Source organism: Geotrypetes seraphini, chromosome 16 (assembly GCF_902459505.1).
Source record: "Geotrypetes seraphini chromosome 16, aGeoSer1.1, whole genome shotgun sequence".
Lineage (NCBI taxonomy): Eukaryota > Metazoa > Chordata > Amphibia > Gymnophiona > Dermophiidae > Geotrypetes > Geotrypetes seraphini.
This window is the reverse complement of record NC_047099.1, coordinates 645033-662452: the sequence shown is the minus strand read 5'-3', so window position 1 is coordinate 662452 and position 17420 is coordinate 645033. Positions and strand designations below refer to the sequence as shown.

At 43.3% G+C, this 17420-nt stretch overlaps 1 protein-coding gene across 3 annotated transcripts in view; it reads right to left on the bottom strand.

Annotated features, from left to right (window-relative positions):
* Positions 1 to 4371: 4371 nt before the first annotated feature.
* Positions 4372 to 17420, bottom strand: part of SCNN1A (sodium channel epithelial 1 subunit alpha) — a 44720-nt gene continuing 31671 nt past the window's right edge. For all 3 annotated transcript variants that reach the window (XM_033923009.1, XM_033923008.1, XM_033923007.1), the window contains exons 6-13: positions 16901 to 17064; positions 14166 to 14264; positions 13542 to 13659; positions 12432 to 12510; positions 11720 to 11777; positions 10000 to 10055; positions 6707 to 6782; positions 4372 to 6520 (exon numbers count right to left, since the gene is read on the bottom strand). In XM_033923009.1, the coding sequence (XP_033778900.1) occupies positions 6110 to 6520; positions 6707 to 6782; positions 10000 to 10055; positions 11720 to 11777; positions 12432 to 12510; positions 13542 to 13659; positions 14166 to 14264; positions 16901 to 17064 (1061 nt within the window). In that variant the 3' untranslated portion in view covers positions 4372 to 6109. The remainder of the gene's footprint in view (positions 6521 to 6706; positions 6783 to 9999; positions 10056 to 11719; positions 11778 to 12431; positions 12511 to 13541; positions 13660 to 14165; positions 14265 to 16900; positions 17065 to 17420) is intronic.

The following is a 17420-nucleotide window of genomic DNA, read 5'->3' as shown; positions in this document are numbered from 1 at the left end:
GATATTCCAGTGTCCTGTCCAAGAAAGTCCTTTGGGTAGGGAAGTTGAACATACCGGAATTTCTAGTGCATTTTGTTGAATTGGACCGTTTCAGATAGGAACCAAATAAAAAGAGCCTCTAACCCCTGACATCCTGTTGTTTTCTTGATTGTAAGCTCGCGCAAGCAGGGACTCTCTCCTTTTTACAGCGCTGCATATGTCTGCTAGAACTCTAGAAATAATTAACAGTAATAGTTGTAATGTAGTTGCAGAGCGTGCAAGGACGTGTTTGGAAATTAGAACCACAGGTATAATGGGGTAAAACCTGGACTGGACCTACCCTATGGAGTGAGTCTGCAGCCAGTTGGCAATCCTATTTTATTCATTTTTTTTTTTTTTAATTGCATTTTGTTTTGAAAAATTACATCATACAACAATTAAATTAATATTCATTAGGGAGAAAGTTCTGAAATAGGAACATTTCGGCAAGGGCATAGGATGAAGTTAAGGGGTGACAGGCTCCGGAGTAATCTAAGGAAATACTTTTTTTAAAGAAAGGGTGGTAGATGCATGGAACAGTCTCCCAGAAGAGGTGGTGGAGACAGAGATTGCGTCTGATTTCAAGAAAGCCTGGGATAGGCACCTGGGATCTGTTAGGGAGAGGAGGAAAGAAACATGACGGCAGATAAAGGCCAAATGCCCATCCGCAGCACCCACCATCTCCTCCTTTCCCTAAGAGGAGATACTGGATGTTGCAGACGGGCAGACTGGAGGGGCCATTTGGCCTTTATCTGCCATCAGGTTTCTATAACCATAAAGTTCTATGACCTCACAATGCAGATGTAAAGAGCCTTAGCCTATAGGAAGAGGAAATGCAAATGTTAAGAGCCTTAGCCAATAGGGAGAGGAGGAGCTAGTGGTTGCTGCGGATGGGCAGACTGGATGGGCCATGGGGCCTTTATCTGTCATCAGGTTTCTATAACCTCACAATGCAGTTGTAAAAAGCCTTAGCCTACAGGAAGAGGAAATGCAAATGTTAAGAGCCTTAGCCAATAGGGAGAGGAGGAGCTAGTGGATGCTGCGGATGGGCAGACTGGATGGGCCATGGGGCCTTTATCTGTCATCAGGTTTCTATAACCTCACAATGCAGTTGTAAAAAGCCTTAGCCTACAGGAAGAGGAAATGCAAATGTTAAGAGCCTTAGCCAATAGGGAGAGGAGGAGCTAGTGGATGCTGCGGATGGGCAGACTGGAGGGGCCATTTGGCCTTTATCTGCCATCAGGTTTCTATAACCATAAAGTTCTATGACCTCACAATGCAGATGTAAAGAGCCTTAGCCTATAGGAAGAGGAAATGCAAATGTTAAGAGCCTTAGCCAATAGGGAGAGGAGGAGCTAGTGGATGCTGCGGATGGGCAGACTGGATGGGCCATGGGGCCTTTATCTGTCATCAGGTTTCTATAACCTCACAATGCAGTTGTAAAAAGCCTTAGCCTACAGGAAGAGGAAATGCAAATGTTAAGAGCCTTAGCCAATAGGGAGAGGAGGAGCTAATAGATGTTTCTCTGTTTTCTATTAATTGGAGAGGACGAGGTGGTGTGTGGCCCAGAAGCACGGGACAGGAAGCAGTTGGTGTCATTCGCTGCTTAACAAGCATGAAGAAAGTCAGAGTGAAACTGCTGAGCACAGCATAGAACAAATGCAGGATTTGGATACTTTGTTATATATGAGCACAGTGTAATTGTTTTGTGTTGATTTTATGTACGTTCGTACTGTAATCTGTTTTGGAACTAAAGCAGAATATAATTGTTTCAAATAAATAAATAGATAAACTACAAGTTCCAAGATGCAGCAGGATAAACCCTCTTGGGCAAAGTTTCAGTAGGGCCAATGCTGGGTTTTAGTTTCCTGCCCCAGTATAGTCTGGTAGTTCTACCCTTGAGATAAATGCTGTAGGTTCCTACAAGGCATCTGGATGGGGTTCTCAGAAATCCAGGACTGGCCTAAAATGACTTCACTAGAACTGGGCAGCTATATTATGGTCTATATCAGGGTTGTCCAACATCGGGTTTTCAGGATTTCTCCAATAAATTTGCATGAGATTTATTAGATGCAAATAGATCTCATGCATATTCATTTGGGAATCCTGAAAACCCAATCTGGCGAGGGCCGAGGTTGGACCCCCATGCTCTACGTATAGCGGTGTTTCTCAGTCAGGTTTTCAGGATCTCCACAATGAATATGCATGAAAGAGATTTGCATAACATGGGAGGCAGTGTATGGAAATCAAGTTTATGCTTCTTCATTGTGGAGATCCTGAAAAGGGGATAATCCAGGACCGAGTTGAGAAACACGGGGGTGCTGAGAGGGTTGTCTCTTCTGGTGTATGACAAGTTCAGAGCCCCTGGGAGGAACGTGTAGTGCAGAGGGTGAATCTCTTCATGAAAAAGGTAGTTAATAAATCCCAGTAAATAGTAACATAGTAGATGACGGCAGATAAAGACCCGAATGGTCCATCCAGTCTGCCTGATTCAATTTAATTTTTTTCTTCTTAGCTATTTCTGGGCAAGAATCCAAAGCTCTCCCCAGCCCATCCTAGAGATTACCAGGTCCTGGAGAGATGTCTCTTACAGTTTAGTGAGGATTTGATTTTCCGCCTTTCAGAAACAAAATCAAAGCAGTTTACAAGGTTGCTTCAAGGTTCTTTATGGCTTAGCCCCTAAATATATAACAGACCTTTTCTCTTTCTCAACCAACAGACATAGGCGAAGCTCACACCCGAAATTTGTTTCTCCACCAGTCAGAGGCTGTAAATTTAAAAGTCATCACCAACATCTTTTCTCACATCAAGCAGCTCTTTGGGGTAAAGACCTAGAACAATTACTCGCGCCTACTTCAGAAAACACATCTGTTCCTGAAATACTTAATAATAATAATAATAATAACTTTATTCTTCTATACCGCCACAATCTTGCGACTTCTAGGCGGTTTACAATCAAGAGTGCTGGACATTCAGCGAAATACAACAAGTAGATATTCAGAGGAAATACAGAGATCAGAGACCTCAGGAGGCAATAGTATAGAAATACAATTTGCTGAGCGAAGATGTAATATGTACATTTTAGTAGGTAATGTCAGACAGGACCTGTTGGGGATAAATAGCAACGTAAAGTTACTTTAAGATGAAGATAACAGATTATATTTATAACAGTGCTGTAAGTTCAGGTGGAATAGGGAGGGGGGAGGGAGAGGGAGAGCGGGTCAATTGTTTAGGTATTTCTGGAAGAGGTATGTTTTTAGGCGTTTCCTGAATTCCCAGTAGGCGAAAGCAGTTGGTCTAGGTCTTTGCCCCATAGGACTGCTTGGAGAGAGAGAAGGTGTTCGTGGTGTTTTTTTCATTTTGCAGCCTCTAACTGGAGGGGAAATGAGTTTTGGGTGTGTGTTTCTCTTGAGTTTGCTATTAGAAAATGCGAAAAGGTCCGTTATGTACTTGGGGGTCAGGCCGTAAAGTACTTTGAAGCAGAGGAAGGCAAATTTAAACCTTACTCGGGCTTCCATTGGTAGCCAGTGCAGCTGCCGATAGTAGGGTGTCACGTGGTCGAATTTCTTCAGCCCGAAGATAAGTCTGACCGCAGCATTTTGCATTATTTGGAGACGTCTCATATTCTTTTGTGAGATTGCTAGATAGGCAATGTTGCAGTAGTCAAGCTGACTCAGTATGAGGGATTGCACTAGGATTCTGAATGTTGACGTATCGAAGTATGATTTAATGGTTCTGAGTTTCCAGAGAGTAAGGAAACCTTTTCTGAATAGGGAATCCACTTGTTCCTTCATTGTTAGGCATTGGTCTAGAATAACACCTAGTATTTTCATGGTGGGCTGAATAGGGTAGTTGAGTTTATTGATGCATAGTGGGGTTTTATTGTTAAGCGGGTGAGGGGAGGCAACGAAGAATTTTGTTTTTTCTGGGTTGAGCTTGAGTTTGAAATCTGTCATCCATTGTTCCATCTCATTTATGGCATCGGATGCCTTGGGAATGGTTTCCGAGATGGAGTTGGCGAATGGGATGATGATCGTAAAGTCATCTGCGTAGCTGAATAGTTTTATTCCTAGTTGGGTTAGTTTCACACCTAATGAGAACATGTAGATATTGAAAAGCAGTGGGGAAAGCGGTGACCCTTGTGGCACTCCGGATGAGTTGCTCCAGGTGTCGGAGTGTTCGTTGTTAAAGCGTACCTGGTAAGAACGGGATGTAAGGAAGCCACGAAACCAGTTTAGTACCTCAGCTCTGATACCAATGGCGTCTAAGCATTGCATCAATCCTAGCCCTCAACAAATGATCTCTAGAACTGTCAATCACCAAGTCTATACTTTGTTGATTCCACTCAATCTGTAACATCTTTAATCATTGTAAACCGCATAGAACTTCACCGTCCTACGGTATATAAAAAATTGTTGTTATTATTATTAATACAATCAAATAAGCCACATGTCTTAAGGAAAGGAAGTCGAAAATATGGAGAGAAAGGACAGAGAAAACAGGTGACCACATCTCGGCAAAGGCCTGGCTCAAAACCTGCACCAACTTATCCAAATAAAGCACTGAATAACATTGACCGTCCACCACTCTAATCATATTTATCAAACTAATCGGGGTAGGGGAAGTTCTCGTATAATGCTTCTTTCTACCTTACTGGCATAAAAACCTCCCCTTTAGTGGGTTTTTTAAGCATCTGAGGCTTCTCCTCAATTAGTTTTGAACATACTCATAATTAGCGTGGTGGGAGTCTATGCTTTACAGTGGCTTTATTTGCATAAGGTGGTGGTTTTAACCACTGTCTCTGTTGATATTAAAAGATGCAACGTCAGAAGGGCCTTAAATCGGGGATAAGATGCTCCGTTCGGAGGGAGATGGGGAATGAGTTCCGTATAACTGGGGCAAGGTAGAAAACAAACAAGAGCAGGGTAGATCTGAGATAGAAACAAGGAATAGAAGAAAAAGGGAGAAGAGGAATGCAAAGACTGGGCGGGAGTGTATGGCGAGATTAGGAAAGTTGTTAGTAATTTCGGCAGTCCCCAAGTCACAGACGCCCGACTTAAGTACGACTCGTACTTAAGATCGCGGCTGTGGCTTCATTTGATTTCACTGAGCAGCATTTCCAGTGGCCGCCGTAGAGGGAACAGTGGCAGGGACAGTTGGCCCTTTTGTCCCTAACCCTTTGGGAGCAGAGGTAAGCAGCAAGAATCCTAAAATCTACAGGTTCTGAGTTACATACAAATCCGACTTAATCGTTCTTAACCCGGGGACTGCCTGTATACAGGTTTCTTGGTCTTGGAGACACATCTTTTATGGTGTAATACTAGACATTTCTTGAGGTCAGTAATTCCCAAAAGCTGGATCGTGGCCCCCAAGTGGGGCCTTGTAATCCTAATTTGGGGTCATAACCACAGTGAGAAGATCCCCCCTAGAGTGGCATCATCAGCCACTCTAGGGGGGGTGGGTGGGTATATTTTAATCTACACAGGCTGACCAGATGATACAGTTAAGTCTAGGCAGCTTATCAGAAGGTGGGGGCCACATTCGAAGTGTCCGCTGAAGGAATGCACTCATTCAAGTAAAGCTCGACTGATTTTAGCTGAAATATGGGCCAGAAAATCACTTTTCTAGGATATAATACAGGTTAGTAGGCTCTGGGAGAAGATCTCGGTGGTGAATAATACTTTAATAAGACAAAAGAAATTCTTTAAGTTGGAATGTGAAGTCTGATTGTTGCTGGCTGTCATTCTGCCTCTTAGAGATGAGCAATTAAATTACACGGATCTTTACAAGTGCTTTTATTACCCACGGACTTTTCTCGAAGCTGAGGGTCAGCCTCAGTGGGCCTTGTCCAGTGATTTAGCATAGCTCAGGGACCCCACTTGAAATATGAATGACAGAAGCCAAGTGTCAGCTGTTATCTCACCCCAGCTCCTGGATAGAGGTTTGACTATACAAGCCTCTTCCTTCCCCCCCCCTCCAATAAAGAAATAAAGATGTCTTCTGGTGGGATTTGAGGTAGTCCATATTGCACTGCACCCTATGTGCCGATGCTGTGACGTTTACACTTCTGGAGTGCTCTTTCGCTGACCCGTCACTCCTCCTCCTCCTCCTCCTCCTCCTCCTCTTTTGCATCTGTGGCTGTCCTGAGACTGGAGCGGTGGGAACACCCACAGTCAGTATCACATTCTGGCATGGCGTGCAGTTCCAGGCTCTCATATGTCGGCGGTGGGGTGATGTCAGCCACCACCTGCAGCTGTTGAGAATGGACTTCTTCTTGCTGAAACTCAGGATTGACGTGTCCCATGCGGGGTAGCGATGGTGAGGGAGCACAACTGGCTTCTTCCACAGCATCACGTTTTTTTGCACGATAACGTCGCAGAAACAGTATAATCGTGATTACCAACACATCAAAGACAAGTTCCCCCAGTTCCACCACAGAGAGCACAGAGGAACCAAACCAGAGACTCCACTGACTGCCACAGTTAGAGAGAAGTGATACCATCTGTGGAGACACGAACAGTAGTAGATTAATCAGTAAGAATCACCCCAAAACATTCTCAATTAAATTCTCAGAGTCCTCTCTTCAAGCTCTGTCAGTGACCCCACCTCCCACTGGTAATAGAGAGACTCTGCGTCCTGGGACGCCACCGCTGCTTGCAATATAAGCAGACAGAGCTTCAGGACTTACATTGATAGCTGGTGATTCCACCATGCTGCTGTAACTCAGTTCCTCAAAGTATATATTTAACTTGGCCACGTCAATCCTGTTAGAAAAGCGTAAAAACAGTTCAGTGGAATACAAGCCATAGCCAAGAAAGATTTATTTATAGACTGATTGATTGATCCAAAACAGATCAGCATATGATCTAATTAACATATCAAACACTAAATGAAAACCATTCTTAATGAACCAAATGTGATTGTAGCAGAGGCAGCTTTACCCTGCAGAGGGATCTTTGCAGAAAAGGAGCGTTTTAGGGGTTCCTCCGTTTCAGGAGAGTGACGGTGACACTGCACTTCTCTCTCTCTCTCTCTCTCTCTTATGTCACACAGTCCACGTCAATTCTTCATTTTTTGAAATCATTTGTATAAACTGAACGTTAGGGTATAATCAGACATTTACTTACTCATTTGGGGGTCACCTTAATAAAAGGACCCCTTGATTTTTTAACCCATCCTCCCAAAGTAGCTTAGAACGGGTTACAAATCAGGTAGTTGAGCATTTTCCCTCCCCCTCCGTCTAATGGACCTGGGGCAATGGGGGATCAAATGACTGGTCCAGGGTCACAAGGAGCAGTGCAGGACTTGAACCCACAACCTTAGGGTGCTGAGGCTGAAGTTGTAGCCTCACTCTGGGATTAGTGTGGGGTCTGGAATGGAGGTAGAAATGTCAGGATCACCCCCACTTCCACCTCTGCTGAAGCTCTGCTATCCTGATGTGCTGCCTCAGTGAAACAGCTGTATTCCTAAGAGGTGGCAGTTCAGGGCCTTGATCAAAGGAGATGACAAAGATCAGCTTCAACACAAATCCCTCTGACACCTTACTCTGGTTTTTTTTTTTTTCCATTTTGTGTTCTGGTTATTGGTTTGCTGTGGTGGTTAAAAATTAATAATATAAACATGGAAAGAGAAAAATGAAGGCAAATAAAGACCATATGGCCCAGCCAGTCTGCCCATCCATGCTATCTACTAATAATCTGAGAATATTTCTTTGAGATTTGGTTACGCCGGACTCAGTGTCTGTGACACTATTTACTTTCCCATCCAGTTGTAAGTCTTCCCACCTGCCACAAGGTGTCATCATACTCCAGATTTCAGGTGAGGAAGAACTTGTGCCTCATCCTCTCTCAGGAGGGTTTGGACAGAAGGAATCCAAAGAAGGGAGCCGAAGGAGCCTGGTCTTCAAACGAACCAATATAAAACATAGAAAGTGTCATCTAAACGTTCATGGGACTCGACACGGGCCGTGTTTTGGCTAATGTGCCTGCTTCAGGAGTCCTAAAAGATACATAATGAAATAATGATCTTAATAGCAAATTTAAAAAATACAATGATTACGAAACCAAAGTGTTAGATGGTGCTATTGATGTAAGTCAATGCTCATAAAAGCTGTACCACACTTTACACTAAACTGGAAAGGAATAACATAGACTAATAATGAGAACAAAATTACACAAGATGGGCGAAAATAACCACCAAAACATATATGTAATATTAAGATGCTTATTTTCCACATCTTCTTTGCACCGTCTAACGCTTTGGTTTAGTAATCATTGTATTTTCCTTTTATTTTTTTAATTCGCTATGAAGATCATTATTTCATTATGTATCTTTTAGGACTCCCTAGAGAAGAGGAGACATGATAAAAACCTTCAAAATCCTGAAGGGCATAGAGAAGGTAGACATAGATTCTTCAGACTGTGGGGAACCACAAGTACTAGGGGTCACTCGGAGAAATTGAAAGGGGACAGGTTTAAAACAAATGCTAGGAAGTTCTTTTTTACCCAGAGGGTGGTGGACACATGGAACACGCTTCCAGAGGTTGTGATAGGCCAGAGCACAGTACAGGGGTTCAAGGAAGGTTTAGATAGGTTCCTAAAGGATAAGGGGATTGAGGGGTACAGATAGAAGCAGAGGTAGGTTATAGAAATGGTCAGGAGCCACTTCACAGGTCATAGACCTGATGGGCCACCGCGGGAGCAGACCGTTGGGCGCGATGGACCTCTGGTCTGACCCAGTGGAGGCAACTTCTTATGTTCTTATGACTCAGTGAGAGATTAGAGAAACTGGGCCTCTTCTCAATTGAAAAGAGGAGACTGAGACGGGACATGATCAAAACATTCAAGATAATGAAGGGAATAGACTTAGTAGATAAAGACAGGTTGTTCACCCTCTCCAAGGTAGGGAGAACGAGAGGGCACTCTCTAAAGTTAAAAGGGGATAGATTCCGTACAAACGTAAGGAAGTTCTTCTTCACCCAGAGAGTGGTGGGAAAACTGGAACGCTCTTCCGGAGGCTGTTATAGGGGAAAACACCCTCCAGGGATTCAAGACAATGTTAGACAAGTTCCTGCTGAACCGGAACGTACGCAGGTAGGGCTAGTCTCAGTGAGGGCTCTGGTCTTTGATCTAAGGGCCACCGCGGGAGCTGACTGCTGAGCATGATGGACCACTGGTCTGACCCAGCAGCGGCAATTCTTATGTTCTTATATTTCTGAAGCAGGCACATTCGTGACACACGGCCCTTGTATGTTTAGATGACACTGTGCATGTGTTACATTGGTTCGCTTGAAGACCAGGTTCACTCGGCTCCTTCGCTGGATTTGTTCAGGGTGGGCGTTCTCAGTTATTGGCTTAGTGGACTGAATGAGGCAGGTTTGTACCATCACATTCTGTGAAAACCATCTCACCTCTTCTGTACATAGAAAAATCACAGAGCCAAACAATACACAGCATTTCAAAGTTTAATGTGAAGAGAGCACAAGTGAAAGCACATTGCCCGCTCTGGCCCTGAATCTATAAAAGATGCCTACAGTTAAGCCCAACTTAAGTTTTTTAATTGGTTTAATCAACGCCAATAATTGAAAGCACCATTAGAAACCAGTTTTGTTAAAAACCAATTAGCCGGTAGGAGTCTACACCGAGGCGCCTACGGAAGGGCAGATTTGGAGCGGAGTTTGGGCATGGACTGACTTAGGCACACTCGTTTAGGTCAAGGGAACTCTGGTTTAAATGGCAGTGTGTCTAAGGCTTCATCACCCACCTGCGCCTCAGAATGCCTAAAGGATGTTTAACAACCGCACTGAACGATAACGAGAAGTTAGACGCTGTTTATACAATCAGGGCCTCTGTGTACGATCACTTGCTGTGGCCTTCGGAACTGTGCAGTTTTCTATGAGCAGAAGGGGGGGAGGGCGCTGTCATTATCTGGCCTCTTTTATTGGCTGCAAGATTCTGTGTTTTGATATTTTTTTTTTTTTACCTTTTGGAGGTTAGGTTGTACTTATTCTGTAGAGACAACATGTGGAAAACCCATGCCTGGAAAGAGAAAGCACACAAATCTCATTATGGGCAGTCGGCTAAATCAGAGATCCCCCTACTAGCTGTAGAGCCCAGACTAGGCCTGCAGAATTCATTTATTCAGCCTCACATGTCTTCCTTCCTGTGTCTGCACAGAGGAAGTTTTATATATATATTTTTTTCAATTGTGATGAGAGGAGAAAAGCTGATGAGGTTTCCCAAGTTCTGACAAAGGGAAAAGAGCTGACTAGACCTACCCTGTGTGGGTAGTACAGCCGCACAGGGTACAATGGACTCAGGGACTCCAAAACTGTGCCCTGTTCATTGCCTTTCCTGCTTGGCTGTGATGCAGTGGGTGGAATAGGAGCTCCAACGGGCACCCTACACCTACCCCCATGAAGACCGCAGCTTGCAGAGAGACCATGTTGTCCTATCTATGAAAGATTGAGAATGAAGAAAAAGTGTGTGACTCTTGGGACCTTGTTGTATTACGTCATGCTAACCACTGCTCCAGGCTCTTGACTTTTCTTCCTCATTCCACTCTCTTTACGTCCAGTGTAGCACATCCCCACTCCCACCACAGATTCAGGGGAATAATTTACCTTTTGTCTTTTAGTTCCACTCAGCTGCTACAATGCTCACTTGGTGAGAATGAAACACAGGAAGTGGAGGTATTTCCTCAGAGGAAGAAGGAGAGTGGAGGATAGAGGTGAGAGGTTGGGATGAAAGGAGAGAATGATGTAGAGGACAGCAAGAGAGGAGGATAAGGTATAGTGTTATTCCATACACCCGCTTTAGGAAAATCAGGCATCAGAGATTCCAGCAGTGTTGCCCACTTCTAAGAAATATAGCAAGACTAGTACTGGCATTTCTGGTATGCTCCGAGAACCTTGTCCCCTGACTCCACCTTTTCCTACTATTTTCCTTCCCTTAGCAAACACTAAGGAACCCCCCCCCTCCCTCCCTCCACTTACTCAGAGGCATCCCTTCACAGTTACAGCCATGTTAACAGATTTAGCACACACCAAATCCCATGCATCCCACAGGAATATAACAGGTCCGTGGCATTTAGTTCTTGCTAAATCCATTAACCCCTTAGAGATTTGAAGTGGGTTATACGGTCCTCAATCCAAAAGATTGTATTGTTTAGGTTTGTAATAATGCATTCAATTGCAGACATATCTGTATAATTTCATATGTGCACAAAACAGGACTTCCAGTAGAGGGACACACTTGAGATTTAGGTTTTAAATTGGCTCCTATGGCCCTTTGCCAAAGAGATGCCTAAATCCATTAAATCTAAGAACTCGGAATCAATAACAGAGTTTTGTGCAGGAAAAAATGAAAACCATGGAAAATGGAGCGGTAGGCCTGGCTTCCCCCACAGGACTCACCAATGGAGCAAACGTCAAATAGCTGATTAAAAGCAGGAGGTGGATTAATGAGACCAACTAAGCAAAGAGAACGGAGACTGTTTATGGGTATCGTTTTCTGTGGGCAATTCAATTATTTTAATAGCTGAAAAATTCCCATGTCACATGCATGGCAACTTTCACATGTAAAATTTCAGTCCCAACCACACTGTAGAAAATAATTCCTGCTTTTCTTGGGATACCCTGGAGTGGGATCTTTGCTCTGGAAGAAGAGGTTTCAGATTATGGCTGGAAGAGAACATGACATACCTTGCTGGTTTCTGAGGGCCATCGAGAATATCCAGCAGTGAGTTGGTATTGAGAAACCCTGCAAGGCAAAGTATAATCAGAGGAAAATGAGGATTATGTGGCCATTCCCTGGCGATTTGAAAAACGGAGCAGGGAAAAGAGAGCAGACAGATGATCAGGAAATGGAGAATCGGCCAGTCCAGAGCGGAAAACAGGACCAGAGCTCAGTTGAATTTGGCCTGACACAGCAGATGGTGCTAGGAGGTCATGGGAGGGGAGGGGGATGCACACTTTTGGCTGTACTAGTGCCTAAGTTTCAGAATTTGCTCTCTTTATTTATAACTTTGTTTTCCCCTGTCTGTCCCGGTGGGCTCACATTCTATCTAATGTACCTGGGGCAATGGGGGGATTAAGTGACTTGCCCAAGGTCACAAGGAGCAGCATGGGATTAGAAGCCATAACCTCAGGGTGCTGAGGCTGTAGCTTTAACCACTGCATCACATGCTCCTCAAGTGTGTGGGTACATTTGTCCCACACAGATTTTAAAATGTCGGCGTGTAAGAACCATTTCCTTGCCTCTTGGTATTGTAGAAGCTAGTACTGTATTTTCTTATAGCCAGGAAAAGCAAGACAATTCAAACCTATTTACCCATATCGATATATGTTATATATATGTTGTAAACCGCTTAGAAAATGATAAAGAAATATACATTTTACTGAAAAGTTCCCTTACCTACAGGGTTTCCGGCATTTGGTGAAACACGCAAGCTCATCCGAAGAGAATTCACTGTTCAGCTTATAGTAGCAATGTCCTACAAAGATGAGAAAAATAAGTAGAATTGAATAGTCACCAAAAGAGCAGGAAAGCGCCTTCAGTTAGCAGCTTTAACCCGCAAATACACATCTCAGAAAGCCAAGAGTGAAGCAGGCCCTGAAGCCCTTGAAATAATTTGGACCATTCCACTTCATTCTCTGAAGCACTCTAATCTAATCTAATCTAAATCTTGGGTTTATATACCGCATCATCTCCACAGGTGGAGCTCGACACGGTTTACATGGTTAGGGAAGGGAACGGAACTCCAGTGGATTTATAGAAGTAAGTAAGAGAGAGGTTAGGTGTGATAGTACTAGGGGGGGGGACGGGTTACATTTTGGAGAAGAGCCAAGTCTTCAGAAGCTTACGGAATGGTAGAAGGGGGCTCAAGTCGCGGAGAGGGGAGGGGAGACTATTCCAGAGCTAATACCAACCCTGTGATGTAACCAGCATTGGTCACAGTCTGTATTAGCTAATGACGATGCACAGGTGAAGAAAACGGAAATATTCAATGCAAGTACAAAAGAAATCATGCAAATGAAAAGTTTCTTTACTGTATGACACAGAGAGAGGGAACTGAGAGAACTGGGCAATGTACATGGCGGAGGAGTTCTGAGATAGTCTGCAAGTCCCCCTAAGAAAAACGTAGAAAGATAACTCTCCAGGAGATAAGCAGAGATGGAGGGGTACATTAACCAAACATAAATATAGAGGGTGATCAGAAATGACAAGGGGACAAATTTCACCCATCCCCACGACTTCTTTTCCTGTCCCTGCCCCATTCCTGCAAGCTCTGTCCTTATCTGTCATAAGTGTCCGAGGCTTGTGCGGTTAAGGTTGAGCTTACAAGAATGGGACAGGAACAGCAACAAAAGTCACGGGGATGGAACAGGGACAGGGAAATATCTGTCTCCCTGTCATTCTCTAATGCAGACTTACAGAAAGAGCAATTTCCAATAAGCAGAGCTGAGACGGTGGTCAAACGTAGGCCAAAGTGCATTCTAAGCCCCTCAAAGTCTACATGCTCACCCCATCCTCTGTGCCTGGTGCTGTCACAATATTCCTCTCCGGGGGGGAGGGGATAGAAATAATAAGCGCAGCCACACCTTTCCACCATAGCAGCCTGGAAACAGGAGCGAACACAGACCTGCAGAAGGACAAAGAAACATGAGCAAGAAGGAATAACAGCAGGATGGGGAGATGGAGGGAGAGGCAAGAATGGAAGGGTGAGGAAAAGGAGGAAGGAAAAACCAGGAAGAAGAAAAGACAAGAGTGTGATAGACAGAAGCAGATCTGAAAGAGAATGAGAGAGCAAGGACAGAAGTATGAAAAGAAAGCCAACAAAGGAAGAGAGAACAGAAGTTTCCAACTTTATTCAGTGTACATTAATTTTTTTTTAACATATACAGGAAAGAAGTTGCATCAATACAAATGATAATGTCTAAGGAAAGAAGGGTGAAATGAAGGCACGAAAGAGCAAGAGGGGAAGCCAGGAGGAAAGAGAATGAGAGACAAAGAAACATAGAGAACAGTACGAACACACTGTATAGTAAGAAGGAGAGAAGGAACAGAAAATTGAGGAGTGAGGAGGAGACAGGGAAAGAAAAAAAATCACCTTCCAGAATTGTGTAAGGAGGGCTGAGCAGTCATTACCTGCTGCGTGTACTTGGACAGAAAGAGATTTTGCACATTTATGTCACTTCCATCCTCTGTGCAGTCACTGTACACTCCACCCAGCCGTTCTATGGTCTCCTGTCATATTGATCATAATTTCAAAGTAGTTATTTAAACATAAGACCCTCTAGTCTGTCCATTCATACCAACAACTACTCTTGACTCTTCCTCCACTCCTACAGACGTCCTCTGTGCTTTTCCCATGTTTGCTTGAATTTGAATACAGTCCTTGCCTCCACCACCTCCACTTTTCGGTGAAGATTATTTCCTTAAGTTACTCCTGGGTCTCTCCCTTTTCATCTTCATTCTCTGCCCCTTCATTCCAGACCTTCTTTTCAATTTATGCCATGGTGGGGGTTAATTTTTTTTAAATCTCCCTTCTCCTGCCTTTCTTCCAAAGAGAAAGCACAGTTGTTGAGCATAAGGCACAATTTATATCAAGCCTTTCTGCAGACATGAGCAGCAATGATTCCCTTAATTAGGGTAGGTATCAAGTACCTGGTTGGTTTGTTTTTTTGCCTGGGAATTCAAGGGTAAAACATTCTAGGCCCACAGAGTTGACATCATTGCCATCATGGAGGCCAATCAAGGGTCACAAGTACCTGCAGAATCCCAAACAGTAGAAACATTCCATGCTACCGATCCAGGGCAAGCAATGGCTTCCCCATGTCTGTCTCAACAGCAGTTTATGGACTTTTCCTCCAGGAAATTATCCAAACCTTTCTTAAAACCAGCTACGCTATCCGCTCTTACCACAACCTCTGGCAATGCATTCCAGAGCAACTACTCTCTGAGTGAATAAAAATTTCCACCTATTGGTTTTAAAAGTATTTCCCTGTAACTTCATTGAGTGTCCTTTTTGAAAATGACCAATTTTATTTATTTTTTTTTGTAAGTTCTTGTTGTAATACATCTTGGATAATTCTTTTGTAATCCGCCTTGAACTGCAAGGTAATGGCGGAATAGAAATCCCTAATATAATGTAATGTAACTTAATGGTATTTGCTTTATACAAGTGAGTTTTGTCATGTTATGTTATTATTTTGTAGTTCTCCTCCCCCCCAGTCCTTTTTTCTTCCGTTTGTTTGCTTTTTTTTGTCTTTGTCCTAGCATTTGTTAAATATTTTAAATTTGTATTCCCTCTCTTCTCTTTTTTTTAATTGTAATGTATTTCACATCACCTAGAATGTTGATAGACGATTAATCAAATTTTTAATAAACCTTGAGCTCAGGGGCCAGGAATTCTGACATCCTGTATCTCCGGTGCCCTGAGCCAAAGCCTCACCTGGTCCAGTGGTTGAGCCAACCCTTTCACCCCATGTTATGAGGCCCCTCTACAAATCCTCTTACCTTACCTTAATGCCAAGAAATGCAAGTTTATGCATTTGGCTGCAAAAACCCAAGAGAACGGTACAATTTAGGGGGTGAAGAACTTATGTGCATGACGGAAGAGTGGGACTTGGGTGGGATTGTATATGATGATCTTAAGGTGGCCAAACAGGTTGAAAAGGTGATGGCGAAAGCTAGAAGGATGCTAGGCTGCATAGGGAGAGGTATGGCTAGTAGGAAAAAGGAGGTATTGATGTCCCTCATTTAGAATATTGTGTACAATGCTGGAGGCCCGCACCTTCAAAAAGATATAAAAAGGATGGAGTGGGTCCAGAGGAAGGCTACTAAAATGGTGGGTTGTCTTCGTCATAAGGCGTATGGGGACAGACTTAAAGGTCTCAATCTGTATTCTTTGGAGGAAAGGCGGGAGAGGGGAGATATTTAATTTATTTCTAAAATCTCTTAACTGCCTATAACTACAGTGTACAACATTCACAACGATTCAAAGAATAACATATAACGATACTTTCCGTCCACACATTTAACCCACTAAAAAATAGCAGGGAACCATAGTAGGATTACATCTCATCAATCGTTAATGAGTCAAGAGCATTGTTCATAGTTCAGATTCCTCTTTAAACATCTCCCTTCCACATGGCATCTACATACAATTGAGTTTTTAGCATTCGCTTAAATAGTAATGAATCCGAAGAGGTCCTCAGGATGCCAGGGAGGAGAGTCTATTGTTTTACTCCTGTCTTGTTTTTTCATACCGGACAGTATTCTCCTTCCTCAAAATTAATCTTGTTGTGCCTTAAGCATCTCCTCGGTTGGTATTCCTCCCATAGAGTTTGAAAATTCAGAGGAAACCCACCAAACAAACTCTGACGCACCACTGATAGAACCTTGAAGCAGATCCTTTGTGCTACTGGGAGCCAGTGCAACTGTAAATGCGCATGAGTCGAGTCTCTTTCATTTGAAAGGAAGCTCTGGAATGAGAGGCATAGGATGACATTAAGAGGTGATAGGCTCAGGAGTACTTCTTTTACAAAAAGGGTGGTGGTGACAGAGACTGTATCTGAATGCACGTGGGATATCGTAAAGAAAGAGATAATGGTTACTGCAATTGGGCAGACTGGATTGGCCGTTTGGTCTTTATCTGCTATCATATTTCTATCTGCTCCTTTTAGGAAAGCAGTCGTATTTTCCTCCATTGCTTTTCCACCCTCCCCACTTTTCCTCATTTTTCTTGGTGAATCTGCCTGTCTTTTTCACCTTTTTTTTTTTTTTTTTGAAAGCTAACCTCCCTAATCATACACACACTAGCTATGATTCTGAACACTTCTTTTCCTGCTACTATGTTAAAATTATAAATGTTATTTCACCTTTTTCATAGCAATGGAGGTCTCCACACCAGGTTGTATATTAAATCCTCCATCATCCATAAATGCTGGCTCATTGTGTCCATGAACCATCACACGAGCACCAGCCACCGTGGACAATAATGGGATGTAGTCCTGCTGTTCTGTGCGAAGCATTAACGTCAGTCCTGGCAAAGTGACAGATGGGAGAGTTTTCAAAACCCCAGAAACAGACTTCCAGGTCCAATCACATGGAAGACATAAGATATGGGCAGATAATCTGGCCCTGCATGGCTTCCACATAGACGACAGATGATGTCATCAGTCATGGCCACTGTGTCAGAGATGTGACATCCTCAGTTCTCCATGTTATTGGCTGGCACCGTGTATTAGAAGCTCCTGAGTCATGAAGACGGTATCTTAGAGAGACAGCTTGTTGGGGTTTTGAGATATTTTTAAACCAGATTAATGGGATATAATTAAATGTTGGTGTTCATATCTTATAATGTGATGATGGACATGATATCTTGTTTTGCCTAGAGCC